Genomic DNA, 19534 nt, shown 5'->3' with positions numbered 1-19534 from the left:
AGCGTGGGTTTGGGTCGCTAGAGGTTGCATAGAAGCCCCAAAAAGTAGAAGTCTAACACTCTTAAGTATGGAAAAGAAGGTGCACTTTGCGAAAAGAAAACAGGAAATTCAAAGAATAAATATCAATAAAGCAAGCAAAGAAAAGGATGCAAATGAAGCATGCATTTTACTTTTAATCTCACCAGACAAAAGCTTCACCTAGGAGTACATGAATTTTTCTGGTAGGATTATAAATTGTTCCTCACAAAAATGTATAACTAAACCCCATCTGAATGATACATTTTATTCTGATTCTGTATGTCATGGTATAAAACTATTGGCCACTTCAAGGGGCTCCAAATTCAGTATGGTATATAATGAACATGACTATGTTTCAGGATAACATGCTAGCCCAATGCGAGTTTGATATCATAATTACTTTACTCTTAAATGCTCGTACCTGATCATAAGAGAATGATGATCGAAGAAACGACCGATTCCGTAAGTGATGACGCGAGCTTCAGATGTAACATGGTCACCTTGCTCATTTGGGGTCACAATCATAATACACAGGACTGGCTTCAAGCTGCTCCACAAATATCTCCAAAATCTCCTTCGCAAGTTTTTCAACTTGATTTTTTTCAGATATTGAACCACACTTCTCCTTCGCTATATCAGCAAATATTGCATCATAGAGAAGAACCATGGCATCATTGGCTTCTGTAGGTGGTAAGCCCAGTTCCCTCCATTCTTTTTCGAAGTAATTCCTGATTTTTTGCAAAGTTGTTACCTCATCCTCTTCTTTATGGGTTCCCTGCCACTGCCAGAGCTTTTCTATGACATTGCTGAATTGCTTCTCGTCAGCCAAAAGCTGCAACTCACATCAGGAATTACAATATTTTCAAAAGTATTCATAGTTCCCAAATAGTAGTAAGAAGTCATTGTCACTATACACTAGAGTAGACTAGATGAAAATAAAACTTCATCACAAAGAAGAAAACTACCAGATCTCACTGTGTATATATACATTCAGTTTACAATATCTGAAGTGCAGGTCAGAATAGAATATTTCTAGTGGAACATCTTTCACAATCCACAAAATCCCTAGAGAGATAGTTCATTAATAGACCAAGGGATAAGTAATTCGACGCATTCACATCCAAATCATGAATGTTTGGAATCCATATTATGTAAGGAGACATTGCTTTTGCTAATTCGAATTGAAGGGTGATATAAAATCAGCTTATACTTGACGATATAAATCATTTGAAAAACAAATTTGTTCAATAGCATGTCTCTTACAAGATCAATTAGGATTGGCTCTAGTTCATGAAGAGAATATGGTTGAAGGAAACTATATGTGAAGGATCAGACATAAATTGATATACTTCGACTCCAGAGAACTAGCTCACTGCAATCAGTGGTATCTATCATCATAAGACCAACAGAAAGAATATTTTCCTCGAGCATAAAATAATAACAACAATTTCACATGGTATTAAGTGCAGTGGATAGTTCTAAGATCCAGAAGCTAGTCAACAGAGTGCAGAACTTGAGGGGAAAAGAAACTACAGGTCGGGGCTTACCCATTTTTTGTCAGTGCCTGTTACTGATAATATAATGTTAAAATTTCCAAAATTAATGAATCCACAATTTGATGGGTGTAATCCTTCTAGTACGTAAAATGTCGGATGCAGATAAACCAGGCCAGTAAACTTATCTAAGAAAATATGCTAATGATGGTATTAAGGGTTTACTATACTTTCAAAGTTTCTCACAAAAAAAAGGGTTTACAACACTTCCCAATTCCCAATGTCAAGGGGAAGATATCATTGAAGGGTATGTCCAAGGAAGAAAAGGAAAGGTACCGATTTACCTTTTTTATCTGAGCTCCATTAGCGACCTTGATACTTCGAATGAAAACATAAGGCTTTTTTGCAAGAGTATCTGCTAACTCTTGAAGGACAGGCTGAAGCACTTCTGCAAATTGAGCTTGGCCCAATTCATTGCTGCTCTCCACTTCGTGTTTTTGCAAGATGTCGCTCAGCAAAGGATATTCTGTTTCATCACTGGTATGTTACAAAGAGAAGTTCGTTGCAAATGCACACAGGTTATCACTTCAAATGTGAAGTAGGGTCCTTTTACTAATCAGTTAAAAATAGAACAAATGCTCAAAACTAAAGTTCCTTAAGTCATAATAGAGAAAAGTTGTTTGAAAACCATTTCCAAGTTAGGAAAATGAGTCTGATCTGCATCTCCTTAATGTATTACAACATTCTAGAAATTCTTCCATACATTTAACGTGGAAAGCATTCATAGTTGTGATAAACATGTGAGGAAGTATGTTTTTTCAGCAAATAGTTATAGACTTGTACCAGTATAATAGCTCTATGTAGCTAGCTACTGTACCACTAAGAGGAGATTCAAAATATCCTCGCAGAAGCTTATGTAGGGGAGTTTTAAACATGATATGTTGAACACATGAAACAGTGGATATAATTGAGCAGAAAGTTTTGAAAAATTCCACAAACAAAGGCAGGAAGACCAACTTGCAAATAAATTCATTGTAGAAGCGTGTATAAAACAATTCTCAGTCTAAAGACATAGACCAAAGTAAAAATTGAAAGTAGATTACCAAGAATGAAACAAGAAAAAAGGAGAAAAGGAGGAAAGTAAAATATGAATAAACCTGAGAGAGGTGGTACACCCGTTTCAACCCCCATGTGGATAAGAGCATTTTTAACCTCACTCTTCTTGATCTTTCCTTTATCTTCTGTATCTAAATCAGTGAAAAGGGTCTCGGCTAGCATTGCAAAATCATCTTCATCATCTAAGAAAACACGCAGATTGTTCCCATCCAAAATTGACACTACAACAGGATCATCTGGGAAAACAAAAATTTATTAGTAACGTTTTCTTGCTATAGAAATAAAACAAAGAGAAATAAATATCCAACAGATCGTTCATAATACACAGTTATCTAGGCAATCCTCGATCATTCTACTAGACTAAAATGGATGAACCAGACAGATACATGATATCTGTACCAAGGTGTATATATATCTAAAATATCAGATTATAACTTTTGAGCGGATTATCTAGTTCACATTGGCAATCAACGCCCTACACATGCTTGGAATCCAGTTAAACAACCAACATTTAATCCATCAGTTCAATTTCATCATGCTGAAACAATTTCTCCTTACTTTTCTGTTCATCCTTCACAGTCTAATTCACTATTCGCAAGATCTAAAATGTCAAATCCATGATTAAAAAAAAAAAAAAAACACTCAATCGTACTTCCTGATGAGCTGCCAAGAGCTCCGATAACGAAATTCACGAACATTACGCACTAAGACACCATACAAACACGAGAAGACAAGATACCTCGTAAACTATCGGCGATCGCAGCTACATAGTCCTTCAGAATCTCAGAGGCTCGTTCACGAGTGAGCTCCGATCGTCGGAAAGCAACAATGTCGTGGAAGCCAATGCGATTAAGAGCAGATGATCTGAGAGTCTCCGGCAAGGCGATCCCGAACAGAAACGAGGAGACAGAGGAATCGGCAAGGTCAAGGACCTGAGCTCCGGTGACACTACGATCGGAGAAGGACAGAGAGAGGTCGATGGATCTTAGCTGCGTGCCGTCCAGGATCGTTATTGTGGCTTCTGACATTTTTTCGCAGAGAGGAAGAAAAGCTCGAGAGAGGGAAATGGAGAGTTTACTTCAAACGCGAAATTGACTCTTTGGGCTTACGAACAGTATCTCTGTCTTTTATCAAAATATACGTTTTTTTTTTAAAAAAAATTTAATCCATTTTAAATTTTTTATTATATTCCAAAATTTTCAATTTTGATTAGAAAAATATAATATAGTATTGAGTTGGAATAAAATACAAATTTTGACGATTTTTTTTTTTAAATTCTTGAATTTTTGTTTTGGAGTCTAATTTTTATTTAATTTAATCGACATTTTTAACACTTCTCCTTAATAAACAAATTTTAAAATTATGAGACTGAAAATAATACATAACCGATAAAGTTGACAATATCTACTAGTAGTAAACTTGAGCTATTATAAACGGTAGTAGAGCTAGTCATCGTAGATCCCATATCAATTGAAGAGGGGAACAAAACCATGAATCTAATGACGATACGTAAATTTATATTAAAAAGTCTACGCAAAATATATATAAATATCAAAAAAAAAAAAATAACATTTTACTTGGTCAGTATTTGTATTATATATATATAATTTGTCTTTGTCTCTAATTAATTAAATGGGACTTTTTACAATTCCTTGGAGAAAAAATAATAAACAATTCACATGAGACAGAAAAAAGGAAAAAAATAATAATAATAAACATCTTTGAAAGACTGACAAAGAAAAATAATAAAATATATGAATCTAAAATTATTTTTCTTAAAAAAAGAAAAAGAAAAAGCCTAGAGTAATTTTATTTTATTTTTATTTCAACTTTGCCCTTCTTAATTCATTGACAGATTTTATTTATTTTATTCAATTTTATTTTTCTGTTAAAAAAAAAAAAAAATTACTTGGACCTAGTCAATATGTGCATTAACACGGAAAACATCTATTAACACTTCATAGATTATCTCCAAGCTACTCTTGAAAATCCATCTGTATTTTTGAAATGTCATACTAACTGAAAATATAATTTTTAAATTTTTTTTAAAAAAATTAAAGTTGTTTTTTACATTTTAAATAACGTCAATTTAACGATATTAATAAAAATTTTGAAATTCAAAAATAAAGTATTAACATTTTTCATGGTAAGATTATTTTTTAATTAAAAATAAATAAATAAAGTTTAAGAATATTTTTATTAATTTAATCTATTTAAATTTGAATACCAAAATAAAATAGAATTTAAATTAGGGCCACCGAAATTATATTTTAAACCTATTTTATTCCTATCTCATTTTGAATAAATGTATTATTTTATATATTTAAACTTGTTTTTATTGTTATTATTATTTTTTTAGTTCAAAATGTTTTTTTATTTTTCTTTCATAAAATTAAATGAGAAAATTATAATAATAATTTTAAAAAATATATACGTTTACTCAAAAAAATAAAATATTATTCATACATTTACCAAATCAACCTTTCAAAACAAGTATAAAAAGTCCTAATATTTATTAAATAAAACAACATGTGACCCATAAATATATATATTTATTGATAATATATATATACATACATATACATACATACATATATATATATATATATATATATATAGCCTAATGTTTTCATCAAAGACCAGCTGCTTCTTCTTCTTCATTACATCATGTCTGAAGAACAAATTTTAGAGTTTCAAGAAGCTTTTTGTTTGCTTGACAAAGATGGTGATGGTACGTATGAGTTATGAATATCGGAATCAAATTCTCTTCCATCACCGCTCATGGTAGCTGACCGTTGCCACGATCGACCTTTTATTCTTGAATTTTTGAATTATCGATCATCGTTTGATAATCATTTTGTTGTTCGAGTTTTCATTTTTTTATAAAGTAAATGTATGATCTATTCTCATAATTTCTTTGGGTCGAACTTTTTTTTCGTTTTATGAACTCAGCGATATGTATATGATGAAAACTCGAACCTCTAAGGCTAAAGATATACATCATAGCCCGTTGAGTGATGTTCAAGATGACTAGATATCTGATCGTAATTATGAACGTTTTTTGAAATATAGGTTGCATAACGATCAAAGAGCTTGCTACAGCGATTAGATCGTTACATCAAAACCCTACCGAGGAAGAATTGCAAATCATGATGAATGAAGTTGATATTAACGGGAGTGGTTCCATTGAATTTGAGGAGTTCTTCAATCTCATGGCAAAAAAGATGAAGGTATTTATTAATATTAATTTCAATTATATCCATAAACGATGAAAATTGACGTAACATTTAATATCTAAAAATTAATACAATTTATTTTATCTTAAAAAATATTATAATAATTTTTTAGACATTAAAAGTCACATAATTTACGTAAATAATATTAATAATATTGTTATTTTAATGAAACAAACGGTCAAATAGTAATTCTTTTTGATAAATTTCATAGGTAAAAAGTAAAAAATTTTATAAGGGCATAAATGTAAACATACTTCCAAGTTCGGGTATTTTAATAATTTATTTATTTTTTCCACAAGGATTTTTCAAATAATCAATTATATACTTTTAATTTCCACAATTTTTCAACGAGGCCAACTTGTTGGAATATGAGTTTTGACTTTTTATTTTATTTTATTTTATTTTATTTTATATTTTCGAGGATTATGTAATTTTTAATTTGTAATTTAAAGAAAATAATTATTAATAGATAAATTGTTAAACAAGCCTGCTAATATTTTTAAAAATTATTATTAAATCTTCATTTTGTTGATAAATCAAGTCAATTACTTGTTAAAAAAGCATGTTTATGCTTAAGAAATTGATAAATAAATTAGTTTATTCAATCATTTAAAAGAAATATATTTCAATAATTTATAAAATAATTAAATATCTGTGACGTTTCGAGATAGTTTGAGATAGTTTGAGATAGTTTTTTTTTTTTTTTACAATTAGTAAAATAATAGCGATAATTTTCCTTCCGAAAGAGACACAATGTGCTAACGTTCATAGAAGAAAGACTAATAAAGGGTATTTAAGGATTTATTGAAAGTTCGAGAATTAAATTTAAATATTTGAATATTTAGGAAAGTGAAGCAGAAGAAGAATTGAGAGAAGCTTTCAAAGTATTTGATATGGATCAAGATGGGTTCATATCGCCTAACGAGGTTTGACTTCTAATTACCCTAAAGAAAAAGAAAAGGTTGGAAGCGTTTTTTGGTTGGTTTTTTAAAATCGATATTGTCTGATAGGTCGGTTGGTTTGAGCGTTTATGAATTCACCAGCCAACCGATCCCAGTTGATACGTGAACTTAAATCGACCAACTGAAGTCAATTCGATCGATCAGCTCGATTTTCAAGTTTTGTTACTTATTTCTACTTAAAAATTTATGAATCCCTCTCGATCATTTTCAATCCCTAAACCCTAACTCGAAAACCCGAGAAAAAAGGGTTAAAATGGTTTAATTTTGTGTGTTTGGCAGCTGAAGAATGTGATGATCCACATGGTAGAGAAATTAACTGATGAAGAAGTAGAGCAAATGGTGAAAGAAGCTGATTTGGATGGAGATGGTCTTATTGACTATGAAGAATTTGCTAAAATGATGCTTCTTATTTGATCCCGAAGTTAAAAAAATTGAATAAATGACTCGATTCATTATTTAATAAAAGTTACTGATGAAAAAATTTACAACCCGAGTAATTGAGTTGGGTCTATGTAACAGTCCAAACTCACTGCTAGCAGATATGTCCGTTTTGATCTGTTACATATTGTTGTTAGTCTCATAGTTTTAAAACACGTCGATTAGGGAGAGGTTTCTACACCCTTATACAGAATGCTTCGTTTCCCTCTCTAATCGATGTAGGATTTCATAATCCACCCTCTTTGGGGGCCAGCATACTCGCTGACACAACGTTTAGTGTCTGTCTCTGATACCATTTGTAGCAGAACAAATCACCCTCCTTGTGGGCCAATGTCCTTGTTGGCACATCGCTCCGTGTCAAGCTCTTATACCATTTGTAATACTCTAAACTCACCGCTAGCAGATATTGTCCGCTTTGACCCATTACATATTGTCATTAGTTTCACAGTTTTAAAACGCGTCTACTAGGGAGAGGTTTCTACACCCTTATAAGGAATGTTTCGTTCCCCTCTCCAATCGATGTGGGATCTCATAATCCACCCTCGGTTTCAAAATTAGGGTTTGATTTTGATCCTATACGTACAGTGCTATAGGCTCTCTTTCTTCGAAATTCAATGAGCATTGCTTCCTTGGGGAATATATTAAGATATCTAAAAGAGAAAGCAACTTTATGGAACTGCCCTAGAACGTGAGGAAATAGCCACCGATGTCACCCCGATGTCGGTCAAACGAAAATCGGGTGGGAGCTCTCATAATCCACCCTCCTTAAGGGCCAACGTCCTCGCTAACACAATACCTAGTGTTTATCTCTAATACCATTTGTAGCCGCACAAATCACCCTCATTGGGGGCCAGCTTCCTTGTTGGCACACCGCCCCATGTCAAGCTCTAATACCATTTATAATACTCCAAACTCACCGCTAGCAAATATTGTCCGCTTTGACCCGTTACATATTGTCATTAGTCTCACAGTTTTAAAACACGTCTACTAGGAAGAAGTTTCCACACCCTTATAAGTAATGTTTCGTTCCCCTCTCCAATTAATGTGGGATCTCACCGTTTGAAACATGTTACATCCCTAACTATAGCTCCATTAAAGATATCTACTTAACCTGCACTAACCTACTTCAAACGAGACAGAAAACCTCATTTAAACAAGGGACGAGAGAGATACTGGAAGAGATTTCTCTCCAATTAGCTAAACAGGTCTAGAGTAAGGGATTATATCTCCGTCCCCGCTCCGCCCCTATCTCCTATTTCAATCTTCATTCTTACGAAACACCCATTTTCAGTCTAAACAAGGAACTTCGAGTTTCAAATTTTCGCTCTAAACGAAAACACATAAAAACTCACACAAACACAACATAATCCTAGAACAATATCACTCCAAGTTCATCCCAACATAGAACATCAAGTACAACGTTGTTCATCAAACCAACCTTCCACCAAGAATCACTGTCGGATTGAACCTCAAAACAGCTTCATCCTTACAAAGCTCAGCCATCTCCCTCTCCGGTAGCATCACCATCACATTCCTCGCAACCCCTTCTTCATTAGAAGCCATTACAACAATCAATCCATCCCCTTCACAATTCCCAACATTATACGACACATGAACAGCCTTTGAATCCCTCACAAACTTCGTTGCATAACTCAATTTCACCCCCATATGTTCCATACTTACACAAGTCAATTCCGGCCCGTACATCTTGAACGGCGCCGCATATTTCCCGCCCTTTTCTTTCCTCGACTCGAGCCATTCCATCGCGGTCCGAATCTCGTCCTCCTCATCGACCTTCTCCAAATGGCTGTGTATCAATCCCATAATCTCTCCCAAATCCCATTGCTCCATGTCCTTTGAGCTTACAGAGAGCTCTGAAAAAAGCAGAGCATTCCCAAAGTAGAACCTTTGTGAGGATTGAAATGAAGTTCTTAAGTCAGTGCAGATTGATAATGAATGATTCAGCTCATTTTGGGACAGACCCTTAATTTGTAGGACTTGTTTCCAGAAGAGAGCAGCCAGGAGATCAAAAGGGGTGGCGTTAGGACAATGGTGCTCTGTTTTTGATAGCCATTGGTTGATTGTTGAGTTGGAGAATTTGAAGGTAGCAGAGGCCATTTTGGTAGTAGAAGCTGGTTGATTTTGTGTCCATGTCTTGGACTTGTTGGCATAGAAGCTGGTTGATTTCGTGGCCATGTTCGGGATTTGTTCACCGTCTCCAATCGATGGATGGGTGAAAATCGGTGGCGACACGGGTTCGCCCCGGTGAGCGTCGGCCCATGCTTTCAGGAGGAAAGTTGCTGAGGTTGGATCTGCAGTTAGGTGAGTGAAGCTCACTCCAATGGCCACACCCCCTCCTTCAAACTCATTGATCTGGACAATCATAAACACTATCAGTCCTGACCCGTGTTAACCCGTGTTAAGGTTTATACTCATAATCTCGTAAATATTTCAAATCCTAATTTTCAATAGATATAAAGACCGATCACGTCATACCTATTCCAAATCCTAATTTTCATTAAAAACTGAATCTTTTAGAGTTGAACGTTCAAATTTTCATATTTTCATATAAAATTCATCGTCGTACTTGAACTCGTCTTTATTTTTATTATTATTCTTTTGTTTATATTAATAAATTATTTCTATTTTTTTTTTTAATAATACTCTTAAATTTAAAAAAAAATATATATTATTACTCTTAATTTTAGATAAAAAAAATAATAAATATTTTATTTAAAATATTCTCGAACTTTTTTTAAACGATTTATTATTATATTATTTTATTTTAGTTTTTCTAAATTAAGTATATAAACAATATATATATATTTTAATTATTACCTAATTTTTTAAAAAAAATCAAAATTAATTGAAAACTAAAAAATAATTAATATATATATATACATATACATACATACATACATATATATATATATATATATATATTACCTGTATTCGGAAAGGCGACCAGATATATGGATTCTCCGGCATTTCTTCGAAAGGCGCTAGATATCTTTCCTCGGCCGAATCGGCAGATCTGAGCCATTCATCAAGAGTGGTCCCCACCTTTGTCATCGTAACCCTAACTCCGGCGTCGTTCGCCTTCACTGCCCAGTTGCCATTCTCCGATCGGGTCAACCGACCCGTCACTGTCGGGTACAGCGACAAAACCCTCGAAAGCGACTCTCTCATCGGGTCCAAAATGAACGACCCGAATGGATTTTCGTTGTAGTACATCACTACGGCGGCGCTGTGTAACTCCATTGCGTGGTCAGCCGCTGTCAGCGAGTAGACCCGACCCGACATGCTCGGGTCGCTCGACACCGCCGTTAGCTTGGTGATCGGCGTCACACGGCTCTGGATTTGAGACATTGGCGCAGTAGACAAACTGAGAGAGAGAGAGAGAGAGAGAGAGAGAGAGAGATTTTTAGTGGCGGAGAGAGTGGTGGAGAGGGAGCGTATTTATGCCGGAGGAGAGAGGGAGTTGGCCGTTAAGAGAGCGGAAGGAGATGGTTGGGGGCCTTAATGGTGAGGACTACTTTTACTCTTTCATGGACTTTTTTACGGCAAGCATAATGTAACCAATAGAAACTCGACACGTGTCATCATAAACCTCTTCTCATGATAGCTATTTGACAAAATTCCAAAAATACCCCTCGTTTTTTTTTTTTCTCTTTTAATAAAAAAAATATTTTTACATAGAATTAAATAGATTTTATTTATTTAAATAGTCAAATTAATCTAAGTATTATTCAACTCAAGGTGCTTTTGAGTTCGTTATCGATGAATTTAGTCTTTACATTTAAAAAAATTCGGTTAGTAAAGAATTATTTATAATTTAATCGAGCACTTTAGATACATAAATATGCATCATTTTTAGTAATATGTTCATATGAAACGATCATTTCTCTCTTCCTTAATACATTATTTACAATCTACCATAAGGGTATTTTCGTCCTATCTTAATCTTAAAACGCCTTTTAGTCATACATAACCTTTTTCAAGTTAGGGTATTTAAAATTACTAATTTATTTTGACCATACTACTAATATGCAAGTAAAGATCAAGAAAAAATTATCGATACATTAACCTATTAAACTATATTTAAGTTGATAAATATTATTGTATTTATTAAGATGTACGTTGTTCGATATAGAGATATATCGAGTAGTATCACGACATGTGTTTAAAATTTAATTTTGGAGGCGTCGTGTTGGATTATTTAATAATAGAAAAAAATGAGTAAAATTGGAGGATTGAGTTGAGAGAAAATGAGTGGGCACAACGACCAGCCGTGGCATTCAAAACTGGCTGTGCCCATTAATTCATAAGGACAGTCTTAAATGTCACATTTGCCCATCTATCTTCTTCTACAACACAATATTTTTAAATAATTTGGACACCAAAAGATTGATGAGATATGTCTGAAGAATTTATTGATAAGGTATGAATGATACATTCAAAATTTGTTAATATTTTAATAAGACTGTTCAAAAAATTTGATGAATCAAGTCAACACAATACCGTTTGAGTTGGTTTAAATAGATGAAAACTATGTGAATTTTGGTGGTTCACCGGTTCCCTGTTTGAACCAAATACGAATTTATTATTTAATTTTTTTAAAAATACATTTTATTTTTTGCTTGAGATACAATTATATATCTATATATATATATAAATAATTTTATAATTATTTATTCTTAAACGGCTCAAAATTAATTTTTAAGATACAATTATACACCTATTCCTATATATATATATATATACATACATATACGTATATAATTTTTATTAAATTTTATAATTATTTATTCTCGAAAGACTCAAAATTAATTTTTAAGATATAATATATATATATACACACACGTATGTGTATCTATATGTATGTATACATATGTGTATATATACATATGTATATGTATATTTATTCTCGAAAGACTCAACTAATATTTAAGATACATTCGTGTGTGTATATATATATAATTTTTATTTAATTTTATAATTATTTATTCTCGAAAGACTCAATTAAAATTGATTTTTAACTATTTAAAAATAAATAAATAGATATTTTACGACCTAACATTTTACTTTTTATTAAAAATACATTTTACTTTTTATTAAAAATAAAATTTTGAATGATCCGTGTTGAATTGAGTTTTTTATTTGATAAGAGTAAAAAAAACATTATTATATCTATATTCTGAAGAAGTGAGATATCTCGACTTACTTTTTAATATTATTGAATTAAAATTTTTAAAAAGTACCACTAAACGACAGTAATAGACATTTTGAGTATTATGAAAGCTCAAAAACTATATCCAGAAATTTTTTAAGGTTTTTTTTTTTTATTTATTTAAAAAATAGTGAAATTTAAACATATTTTTGTTCAGTGTTCATAAAAATTCATAACTTAGGACTGTTTACAATATCAAATCTATAAAGAGTAAAGATGAAGAGATATTGCAGCAAACCTGAAATTCCCACATAAAGATGATCTTAAAGGGCCATTCATTAGTTTGGTTGGATCAACCTATTGAGAATAAACAAGAAATCTTTTCAGCACATACTAAACCAACGCCCCATGTATTCTTATAAAATGGCTGACTCAATCTCAACCATGTTCATCAAGCAGAGCTAAAAGTTAGAGAGTTTATCACCATTGATCCTCCTTGTAAACTACCTAACAATGTGCATAGGTGTGATACATGGAATGAACTACGCGCCACTGATCGAACAAGTATACAAACTCGTCAAAATTCTAGAATATGACATCAAAACCCATTAAATAGTTCTTATCTTTACTGCAAATTGATCTTTGATATCAATTACTCATAATCATAATCATATGAGAGAGAGGGAGAGGGAGAGAGAGAGAGAGAGAGAGAGAGAGACCATGATTCCTCTCTTTTTGCATTCAGTGATCCTCGATCTTCTTCAGACCCTTCATGTCAGTTGTTTCAACCCTGCATAACAGATCAACAACTTCAACACTTCACCAAGCATAAGGAAATAATGAAATGGAGTTGAATGTTGTTTCCTCTATTCCAATCCCATCATGGATCACAATCCCAAAATGTGCGATATAAATTTAGATTACAGTATATGAGATGGTCTATATAATTCATGGAGGACTATAGTTTGTACTTGATGCTATCCCCTAAAGCAAAAGACATGCATTGCTCATCGTGGAACAACATACGAAGAAAAGAACTCGAGAGGACTATTTGTTATCTTACTACTATGGTTGCCAATAAGAAATGCATATACTAATTGTAAGATCCCACATCGGTTGGAGAGGAGAACGAAGCATTCTTTATAAGAGCGTGGAAATCTCTCCTTAGCAGACACGTTTTAAAAGTTTTGAGGAAAGCCCAAAGAAAACAATATCTACTAGTGGTGGGCTTGGACCGTTACACTAATTAAATAATCTATAAAGAAGGAGGAGGTTTAAATTCTTTGCCAGCCAACATCAAGTAGCAAAACTCTAGAATGGAATTTCCAGAGATGAACTATCTAAGCATTGCTTCACTTATTACTTTCCTCGAAAATGCGTCCCCTTTAAATGTACGTTCATATGCTATTACTCTATTGGTCAAAGTAATCTAAACATAAAGTCATCTCATCTAAGCTTGCTGATTGTGCAATGTAGTAATTCAGTTAGACATAGCAAGATGAAGATAAAATTAACTCAAATGAAATATAATGGTAATTGTTAAAACAACTTACGTTGTTCCATACAAGGCAATCTTTTGAACTTTTGTAACGTCAGCTCCAGATTGGTTATCCTCTATAAAAATTGTCAAGCTGATAAAGAATTGAATAGTTCAGAACAACCAACAGGGACTTTCAATATACGATCTAAATGAAGAAAACTAACTCTGATGACAGCAATGACTTACCTACGAACATTTTGAAATTTCACGTACTTTACAACTTCTGGCTTTCCCTACAAAGCATAACAATAAACAATGATCTCCCAGTTTCTGTGTATAGTCTCACCTAAAGAGTTTTCCATTTTGTGATGAGATACAGATACAAGTATAGGAAAATCTACCGTAAGATTATCTGGGGAGAGCACAATCGTGTCACTGGGAGGGTAGTCATTGACATTGCTGCAACGTTCATGAAACAAACAATCATCAGATTATAATATTTAGAAAACACTTGCACCAAATATTAACTAAAGAAAACAGTTCGTTTACCCAAATCCCATATTCTCCTTGTTTGAGAAAAGCTTTACAGTCCTAGGGCCTGGAGAACAACCTCAATATTAAAAACCCTGTGATTTGACAGTTAAGCAGAACAAAATACAGAAAGGTGAAAGACAATATGTACGTTCTTGACGAAGTGATACAGTACTTTTTTCATTTAAAATGAGATGTTGCATATATTCTTTGAATAGAAGAAATACATAGCGGTGCGAGAGTAAATAAAGGGCAGGGAGGATTAGGATTAGATATCCTTCCACAGCCAAGAATTACTAGAAAAAAAAAAAAAAAAAAAAAAAAAAAGAACTTCTCGATTGAATGCGATTAAGTAAAGAGATAATTACAAAAGTTTTTGATATAAAGCACATTTATCCACTCCGAAACTCAATGTTGTGTTTCTATCCAACCCTGAAAATTTTTCCATTCCTCTGCCCATAGTCCATTACTCCCTCACCACAGCAAGAAACTGCAGTACAACAAGGGATTTACAAGACTAGAGGACTGTTATTTTGAGTGGATAACCCAAAATAACAATAATCAAATAGTAAAAATTTAAAATGGAACTATCATACCCTCAGTGACCACGTTGGATTGTAAGCCACGTTACAAAATTGTTATGCCAATAGATGAGATGAACTACGATATACATGCAAGCAGTACTGAAATACTCAGGAGAGAAGAAACCATGAACTAGAATTAAAAAATGGTGTAATAGATAGAGTACTCACCTTCCTCTTCAGGTCCCTTAATGACCAAGGAATGCAATTTAATGACTTGGTTAAAAGGTATATATATCAAAAGCTGCTCATCTGCATCACTCTCCAAAAGCAAGCTATCATTATCCCTACAAGTCTAATTTAGGAAAAAAAAAGTTGCTTCAAACCCTCGGTATAATATTTCCCTGTTAGGAATAAATTAAGGGGAAAAAGAGAAACCTATTTTATCATTAAAAAAAATTATTTTAGGTTATAGTATCATTTTTGTCCTTCCACTTTGGAACTTGTTCTATTTTAGTCCTTCTTTCAAAATATTCAAATTTAGTCCAAAGTTGAAGAACCAAAATGATATTTTGACGTTTATATTTATAATACATCAAATGAATGTATAAGAAGAGTGGCCCAAACAAATAGCAATCTAAAAACAAAACCTGAAACAAAATTACAATAGGTTGGTCCAATAGATAAAAATAAAAACATAAGATATAATTTCATAACACTTTAGATGAGAACACTGGAATATAGAGATATTAAGATGTTCCATATTTCAAGACTCTTTCAAGAATACCCTTAGAATACTTTATTTCTTTTCGAGCCATGGATTCAATAAATTTGTGAAGACATTTTTTGCCATTGATTCAGACCCTAATCATGGAAATTTGGGTTAACAAGCACCTTCTCCACCTCATCCCTACAATCTTTGGGAGTAGTCAAACTAACTCCAAACATGTGCAAAAATCGTTCTAATTTTCACAACAAAGCGACATCTCTATAGCAAATGATCAGCATCTTTTATTGCTTTCATATACAACACACACGACTGATGGCCCAAAACCATAGATGAAGGCTTTTAGACGAAGTCTATGGTGTAAGTATAATCTACCCAAGGAAATCAGGTAGGTGAAAAACTTTATCTTCTTTGAGATTTTAGCCTCCAAAATCAGAGTGAAGAACCCAACTATGCGTACTACTAAAACAGAGAAAGATTCGACAAATTTCGTAACTCAATATCACAAAGATGTCTTATAAGATGAAAAACAGAAATCAATGAATTGAACAACATCTATTTTCAAAGGGAATTATTCGCCAACTTGACCCAAAGAGCTAAATTTATATTCATCAACTTCCATCTACCTAGCCAACCTTGCTGACCTCCATATTCACAACTTCCCATCTCTTGCAATTAGAAAGGAATAATAGATGCAAATTATATTGTGGAAGAACGCGAGTCTAACTCAGCATCATCTTTAACTTCATAAAAATGAATTATTTAAGAAATTCAAAAACAACAATGAAGTACGAGCAACTGACTAACAGCTCGAGTCAAAATAATAATAAACAGCACCTGGTTAAGAGCATTTGTAAAAGTGTGGCTGAAATTCTGGTTAAGGCACTCAACGCCAGACCAATTAATGAAGTCGGACAGATCAACCTGGTTAAAACGAAGCATCAGTATGAGAAGGAAAAAAAAAAACCAAGCTTAAAGCAATACAATCCTGAAACTCCCAGCCAGATTCAAGTTTAAACATCATCCATAATCATTTCTCGAAAACTAAGCATGAATTTAAATAACCAAACGCCGCAAGAACTTGAATCACTCACCTGATTCCGATGAATAGCGGTTGCAGATGCGGCAGCCATAGCTAATCGAACGAGAGGAGAAGCAAAAAAAAGAAGGAAAATGGGAATGAATTCTGTGTAAATTCCAATGCGCTCAAAAGTGGTCGCGTGAGGAGGCGGAAAGGTCCGGTAGGAATCGCCTTTTGACCCGAATCTTGGTCGGGTCATACCCAATAACCCGACTCCATATTCTACAAGCTTGTGGGCCCATCAAGAATCTAATCCCCCTCTAAACCCTAGATGCATCGTTAAATCATAATTAAAATATATATATATATATATATTTGGTTAATTTACAAATTTAGTCATTAAGTTATATCATTCACAAATAAAATATATATAATATATATATATATATATATTCTTGAAGTGATTCATGAAAAGGGTTGATGGTTTTTCTAAGGGTATAATTGTCTTTTTACTCTTGGGTTATAAAAACGTCAAATCTCTGAAAAATTACTCGATCTTGTCTCACCTTTTATCTTCTTTTCGATAGTTTTACAGAGCATTACGAGCTCAATCCATACCCTTTTAAAGCTTGAATCAAACTCGTGAAACGATCCACAAGGGAATGATTGAGCATCATAGTATGCATTTCATCAGCATCATAACGTCGAAGTTTGAGTGTGTATTTCATTAGTGTCTGAACATCAAACGCCACGTAAAAATTTGAGTTTCGAGGTTATAGACCTAAGTGAAATCTCGTCAATTCGTCCTAACTTAAGTCTCAAGGTTATAAACCTAAGTGAAATCTCGTTGATTCGTCCTCACCTAAGTCTCGAGGTTATAGGCCTAAGTGAAATCTCATCGATTCATCCTAACCTAAATCTCGAGGTTATAGACCTAAGTGAAATCTCGTCAATTCGTCCTAACCCAAGTCTCAAGGTTATAGACATAAGTGAAATCTCGTCGATTCGTCCTAACCTAAATCTCGAGGTTATAGACCTAAGTGAAATCTCGTTAATTCATCCTAACCTAAGTCTCGAGGTTATAGACCTAAGTGAAATCTCACCGATTCGTCCTAACCCAAAACTCGAGGTTATAGGCCTAAATGAAATCTCGTCAATTCATCATAACCTAAATCTCGAGGTTATAGACGTAAGTGAAATCTCGTCAATTCATCATAACCTAACCTAAATCTCGAGGTTATAGAATAAAAAATAAATGTCCATTTCACAAATCAAACCAAAAGCTAAAAAAATTTCCTTCTTTTTTATATAATAAAAAATAATAAATAAAATTGGAAATTATTTGGCCATCCGAGTTTGGATAGGGAAAGTGGAGAGAAAGAACGAAGAAGAAAGAACACAGAAAAGCTCAAATCCCTAATCCCTTTCTCATCCATGGCTTCCCTCTCCTCTATCTCTCCTCCTTCTCTCTCCTCCTCCCGCCATGTTTCCTCCATAGCCAACCTTCTCCTCCGCTCCCCAAAATCCATAAATCTCTCCGCCCATTGCCGACCTCTCTCCGTCCAAGCCCGCTCCGTCTCCACTCTCACTCAAGACGACCTTAAAAAGCTCGCCGCCGACAAAGCCGTCGAGTATGTCAAGAGCGGCATGGTCCTCGGCCTCGGCACTGGTTCCACCGCCGCCTTCGTCGTCGCCAAGATTGGCGAACTTCTCAAGAGTAATCAATTGAGAGACATTGTTGGAATCCCTACCTCGAAGCGGACGGAAGAGCAAGCTAGGTCATTAGGTATTCCTCTTTCTGTCTTGGACGACCATCCGCATCTCGATTTGGCCATCGATGGCGCTGATGAAGTCGATCCAGATCTGAATCTCGTCAAAGGCCGCGGCGGCGCTCTCTTGCGTGAGAAAATGGTGGAAGCCGCTTCCGATAAGTTCGTCGTCGTCGTCGATGAAACTAAATTAGTTGACGGCCTCGGTGGAAGCGGCCTCGCGATGCCGGTTGAAGTCGTTCAGTTCTGCTGGAAACACAATTTGGTGAGGCTTCAAGATCTGTTCAAGGACGAAGGTTGCGAGGCTAAGCTCCGATTGGAAGCCGACGGGAAGCCGTACGTCACCGATAACTCGAATTACATAGTTGATTTGTATTTCAAGACTCCGATTAAGGACGGATTGGCCGCCGGTAAAGAGATCTCGGCGTTTGAAGGAGTAGTGGAGCACGGATTGTTCTTGGACATGGCGACCGCCGTAATCATCGCCGGAAAAGATGGAATCGACATCAAAACCAAATGATTTCCGTTTCCATTTACTTCCATTGGTGAGTTCTTCTGAAAACTGTTACAATTCCTTCGCCTCCTCCTAAACCCTAAATTAGAGGTTCGAATTGCAACTTTTTTTGTTCTTCCTGTTCATGATTTATTGGTAACAATCAGCTTGATTTCAAATTTTTGCTGATGATATGCTCAATTTGGGATGGAATAAATGTAATTTTTGTATCCATTTGTACTTCAGGATTGAAAAAAATTAGTGTATTTAAAGGGATTTCATATGTTTAAGCTCAAATTTCTACATCTTAAACCATAAAAATCAACATTTAATTAAATGATGAAATTGTTAGAGTAGGGATTGAATTGCCAAAATTAAATTATTATATATTAAAATGATTGTTACAAAATTGAAAAATATAATAAGTCAATTGTTATTCAAAATTAAATTATTATATTTTTATTTGAATATCTTCAAAAGAACAAGTTCTTGTACGTTTGAGTTTGACCTAAAATCTTTAAAGAATGTTTTTTTATTTTTCGACTCACTTGTTGAACAG

At 33.9% G+C, this 19534-nt stretch overlaps 5 protein-coding genes and 1 long non-coding RNA gene across 9 annotated transcripts; 2 read left to right on the top strand and 4 right to left on the bottom strand.

Moving 5' to 3' along the window:
- Nucleotides 1-143: 143 nt before the first annotated feature.
- On the bottom strand, nt 144-3730 carry LOC111806141 (calcium-binding EF hand family protein). The gene is made up of 4 exons (XM_023691504.2): nt 3367-3730; nt 2669-2863; nt 1856-2037; nt 144-850 (listed from the first exon to the last, which is right to left on the bottom strand). Exons 1-4 carry the CDS (start codon nt 3653-3655, stop codon nt 524-526), a joined length of 993 nt encoding a protein of 330 aa, XP_023547272.2. The 5' UTR covers nt 3656-3730; the 3' UTR covers nt 144-523.
- A 1525-nt stretch (nt 3731-5255) lies between these two features.
- On the top strand, nt 5256-8232 carry LOC111805990 (calmodulin-1-like). The gene is made up of 4 exons (XM_023691304.2): nt 5256-5358; nt 5700-5857; nt 6709-6789; nt 7105-8232. Exons 1-4 carry the CDS (start codon nt 5295-5297, stop codon nt 7237-7239), a joined length of 438 nt encoding a protein of 145 aa, XP_023547072.2. The 5' UTR covers nt 5256-5294; the 3' UTR covers nt 7240-8232.
- A 201-nt stretch (nt 8233-8433) lies between these two features.
- LOC111805097 (acetyl transferase 1) lies at nt 8434-10771 on the bottom strand. Its single transcript, XM_087128606.1, has 2 exons — nt 10210-10771; nt 8434-9636 (listed from the first exon to the last, which is right to left on the bottom strand). The coding sequence occupies exons 1-2, from the start codon at nt 10630-10632 to the stop codon at nt 8692-8694; spliced, it is 1368 nt and encodes a 455-aa protein (XP_086984732.1). The 5' UTR covers nt 10633-10771; the 3' UTR covers nt 8434-8691.
- A 1850-nt stretch (nt 10772-12621) lies between these two features.
- LOC111804935 (PITH domain-containing protein At3g04780-like) lies at nt 12622-16942 on the bottom strand. 4 transcript variants are annotated; one of them, XM_023689769.2, is made up of 9 exons: nt 16787-16942; nt 16530-16616; nt 15197-15320; nt 14463-14511; nt 14315-14372; nt 14160-14206; nt 13987-14064; nt 13153-13223; nt 12622-12790 (listed from the first exon to the last, which is right to left on the bottom strand). In XM_023689769.2, exons 1-8 carry the CDS (start codon nt 16823-16825, stop codon nt 13175-13177), a joined length of 531 nt encoding a protein of 176 aa, XP_023545537.1. In that variant the 5' UTR covers nt 16826-16942; the 3' UTR covers nt 12622-12790; nt 13153-13174. The 4 variants fall into 4 exon arrangements, with proteins under 4 accessions (XP_023545537.1, XP_086984163.1, XP_023545538.1 ...); XM_087128037.1 differs by lacking the exon at nt 12622-12790 and adding an exon at nt 12825-13116 and having other exon boundaries at nt 13149-13223; XM_023689770.2 differs by lacking the exon at nt 12622-12790 and adding an exon at nt 12825-12985.
- Nucleotides 14597-15190, bottom strand: LOC111785563 (uncharacterized). Its single transcript, XR_002813678.2, has 2 exons — nt 15041-15190; nt 14597-14934 (listed from the first exon to the last, which is right to left on the bottom strand). It is a non-coding gene; the product is annotated as an uncharacterized LOC111785563 (long non-coding RNA).
- Nucleotides 16943-18129: 1187 nt separating the features above from the next.
- LOC111804947 (putative ribose-5-phosphate isomerase 3, chloroplastic) lies at nt 18130-19209 on the top strand. The gene has a single exon (XM_023689784.2). It carries the CDS (start codon nt 18148-18150, stop codon nt 19000-19002), a length of 855 nt encoding a protein of 284 aa, XP_023545552.2. The 5' UTR covers nt 18130-18147; the 3' UTR covers nt 19003-19209.
- The last annotated feature ends 325 nt before the right edge of the window (nt 19210-19534 follow it).

The sequence above is a fragment of the Cucurbita pepo genome, chromosome 11, assembly GCF_057944985.1.
Source record: "Cucurbita pepo subsp. pepo isolate OVF chromosome 11, ASM5794498v1, whole genome shotgun sequence".
NCBI classification, from domain to species: domain Eukaryota; kingdom Viridiplantae; phylum Streptophyta; class Magnoliopsida; order Cucurbitales; family Cucurbitaceae; genus Cucurbita; species Cucurbita pepo.
Note: the sequence above shows the minus strand (reverse complement) of the source record. Positions and strands in the feature narration are given on the sequence as shown.

Coding starts and splice junctions, on each gene's coding strand:
- LOC111804935 (XM_023689769.2), bottom strand. CDS start 16,825: ATGGCTGCCGCATCTGCAACCGCTATTCATCGGAATCAG. Junction 16,617..16,786: donor CCGCTATTCATCGGAATCAG/GTGAGTGATTCA, acceptor CGTTTTAACCAG/GTTGATCTGTCCGACTTCAT. Junction 14,373..14,462: donor AAGGAGAATATGGGATTTGG/GTAAACGAACTG, acceptor TGAACGTTGCAG/CAATGTCAATGACTACCCTC.
- LOC111804947 (XM_023689784.2), top strand. CDS start 18,148: ATGGCTTCCCTCTCCTCTATCTCTCCTCCTTCTCTCTCCTCCTCCCGC.
- LOC111806141 (XM_023691504.2), bottom strand. CDS start 3,655: ATGTCAGAAGCCACAATAACGATCCTGGACGGCACGCAGCTAAGATCC. Junction 2,864..3,366: donor GATCGCCGATAGTTTACGAG/GTATCTTGTCTT, acceptor TTGTTTTCCCAG/ATGATCCTGTTGTAGTGTCA. Junction 851..1,855: donor ATGGAGCTCAGATAAAAAAG/GTAAATCGGTAC, acceptor TGTGAGTTGCAG/CTTTTGGCTGACGAGAAGCA.
- LOC111805990 (XM_023691304.2), top strand. CDS start 5,295: ATGTCTGAAGAACAAATTTTAGAGTTTCAAGAAGCTTTTTGTTTGCTT. Junction 5,359..5,699: donor GCTTGACAAAGATGGTGATG/GTACGTATGAGT, acceptor TTTGAAATATAG/GTTGCATAACGATCAAAGAG. Junction 5,858..6,708: donor TCATGGCAAAAAAGATGAAG/GTATTTATTAAT, acceptor TTGAATATTTAG/GAAAGTGAAGCAGAAGAAGA.
- LOC111805097 (XM_087128606.1), bottom strand. CDS start 10,632: ATGTCTCAAATCCAGAGCCGTGTGACGCCGATCACCAAGCTAACGGCG. Junction 9,637..10,209: donor GGTCGCCTTTCCGAATACAG/GTAATATATATA, acceptor ATGATTGTCCAG/ATCAATGAGTTTGAAGGAGG.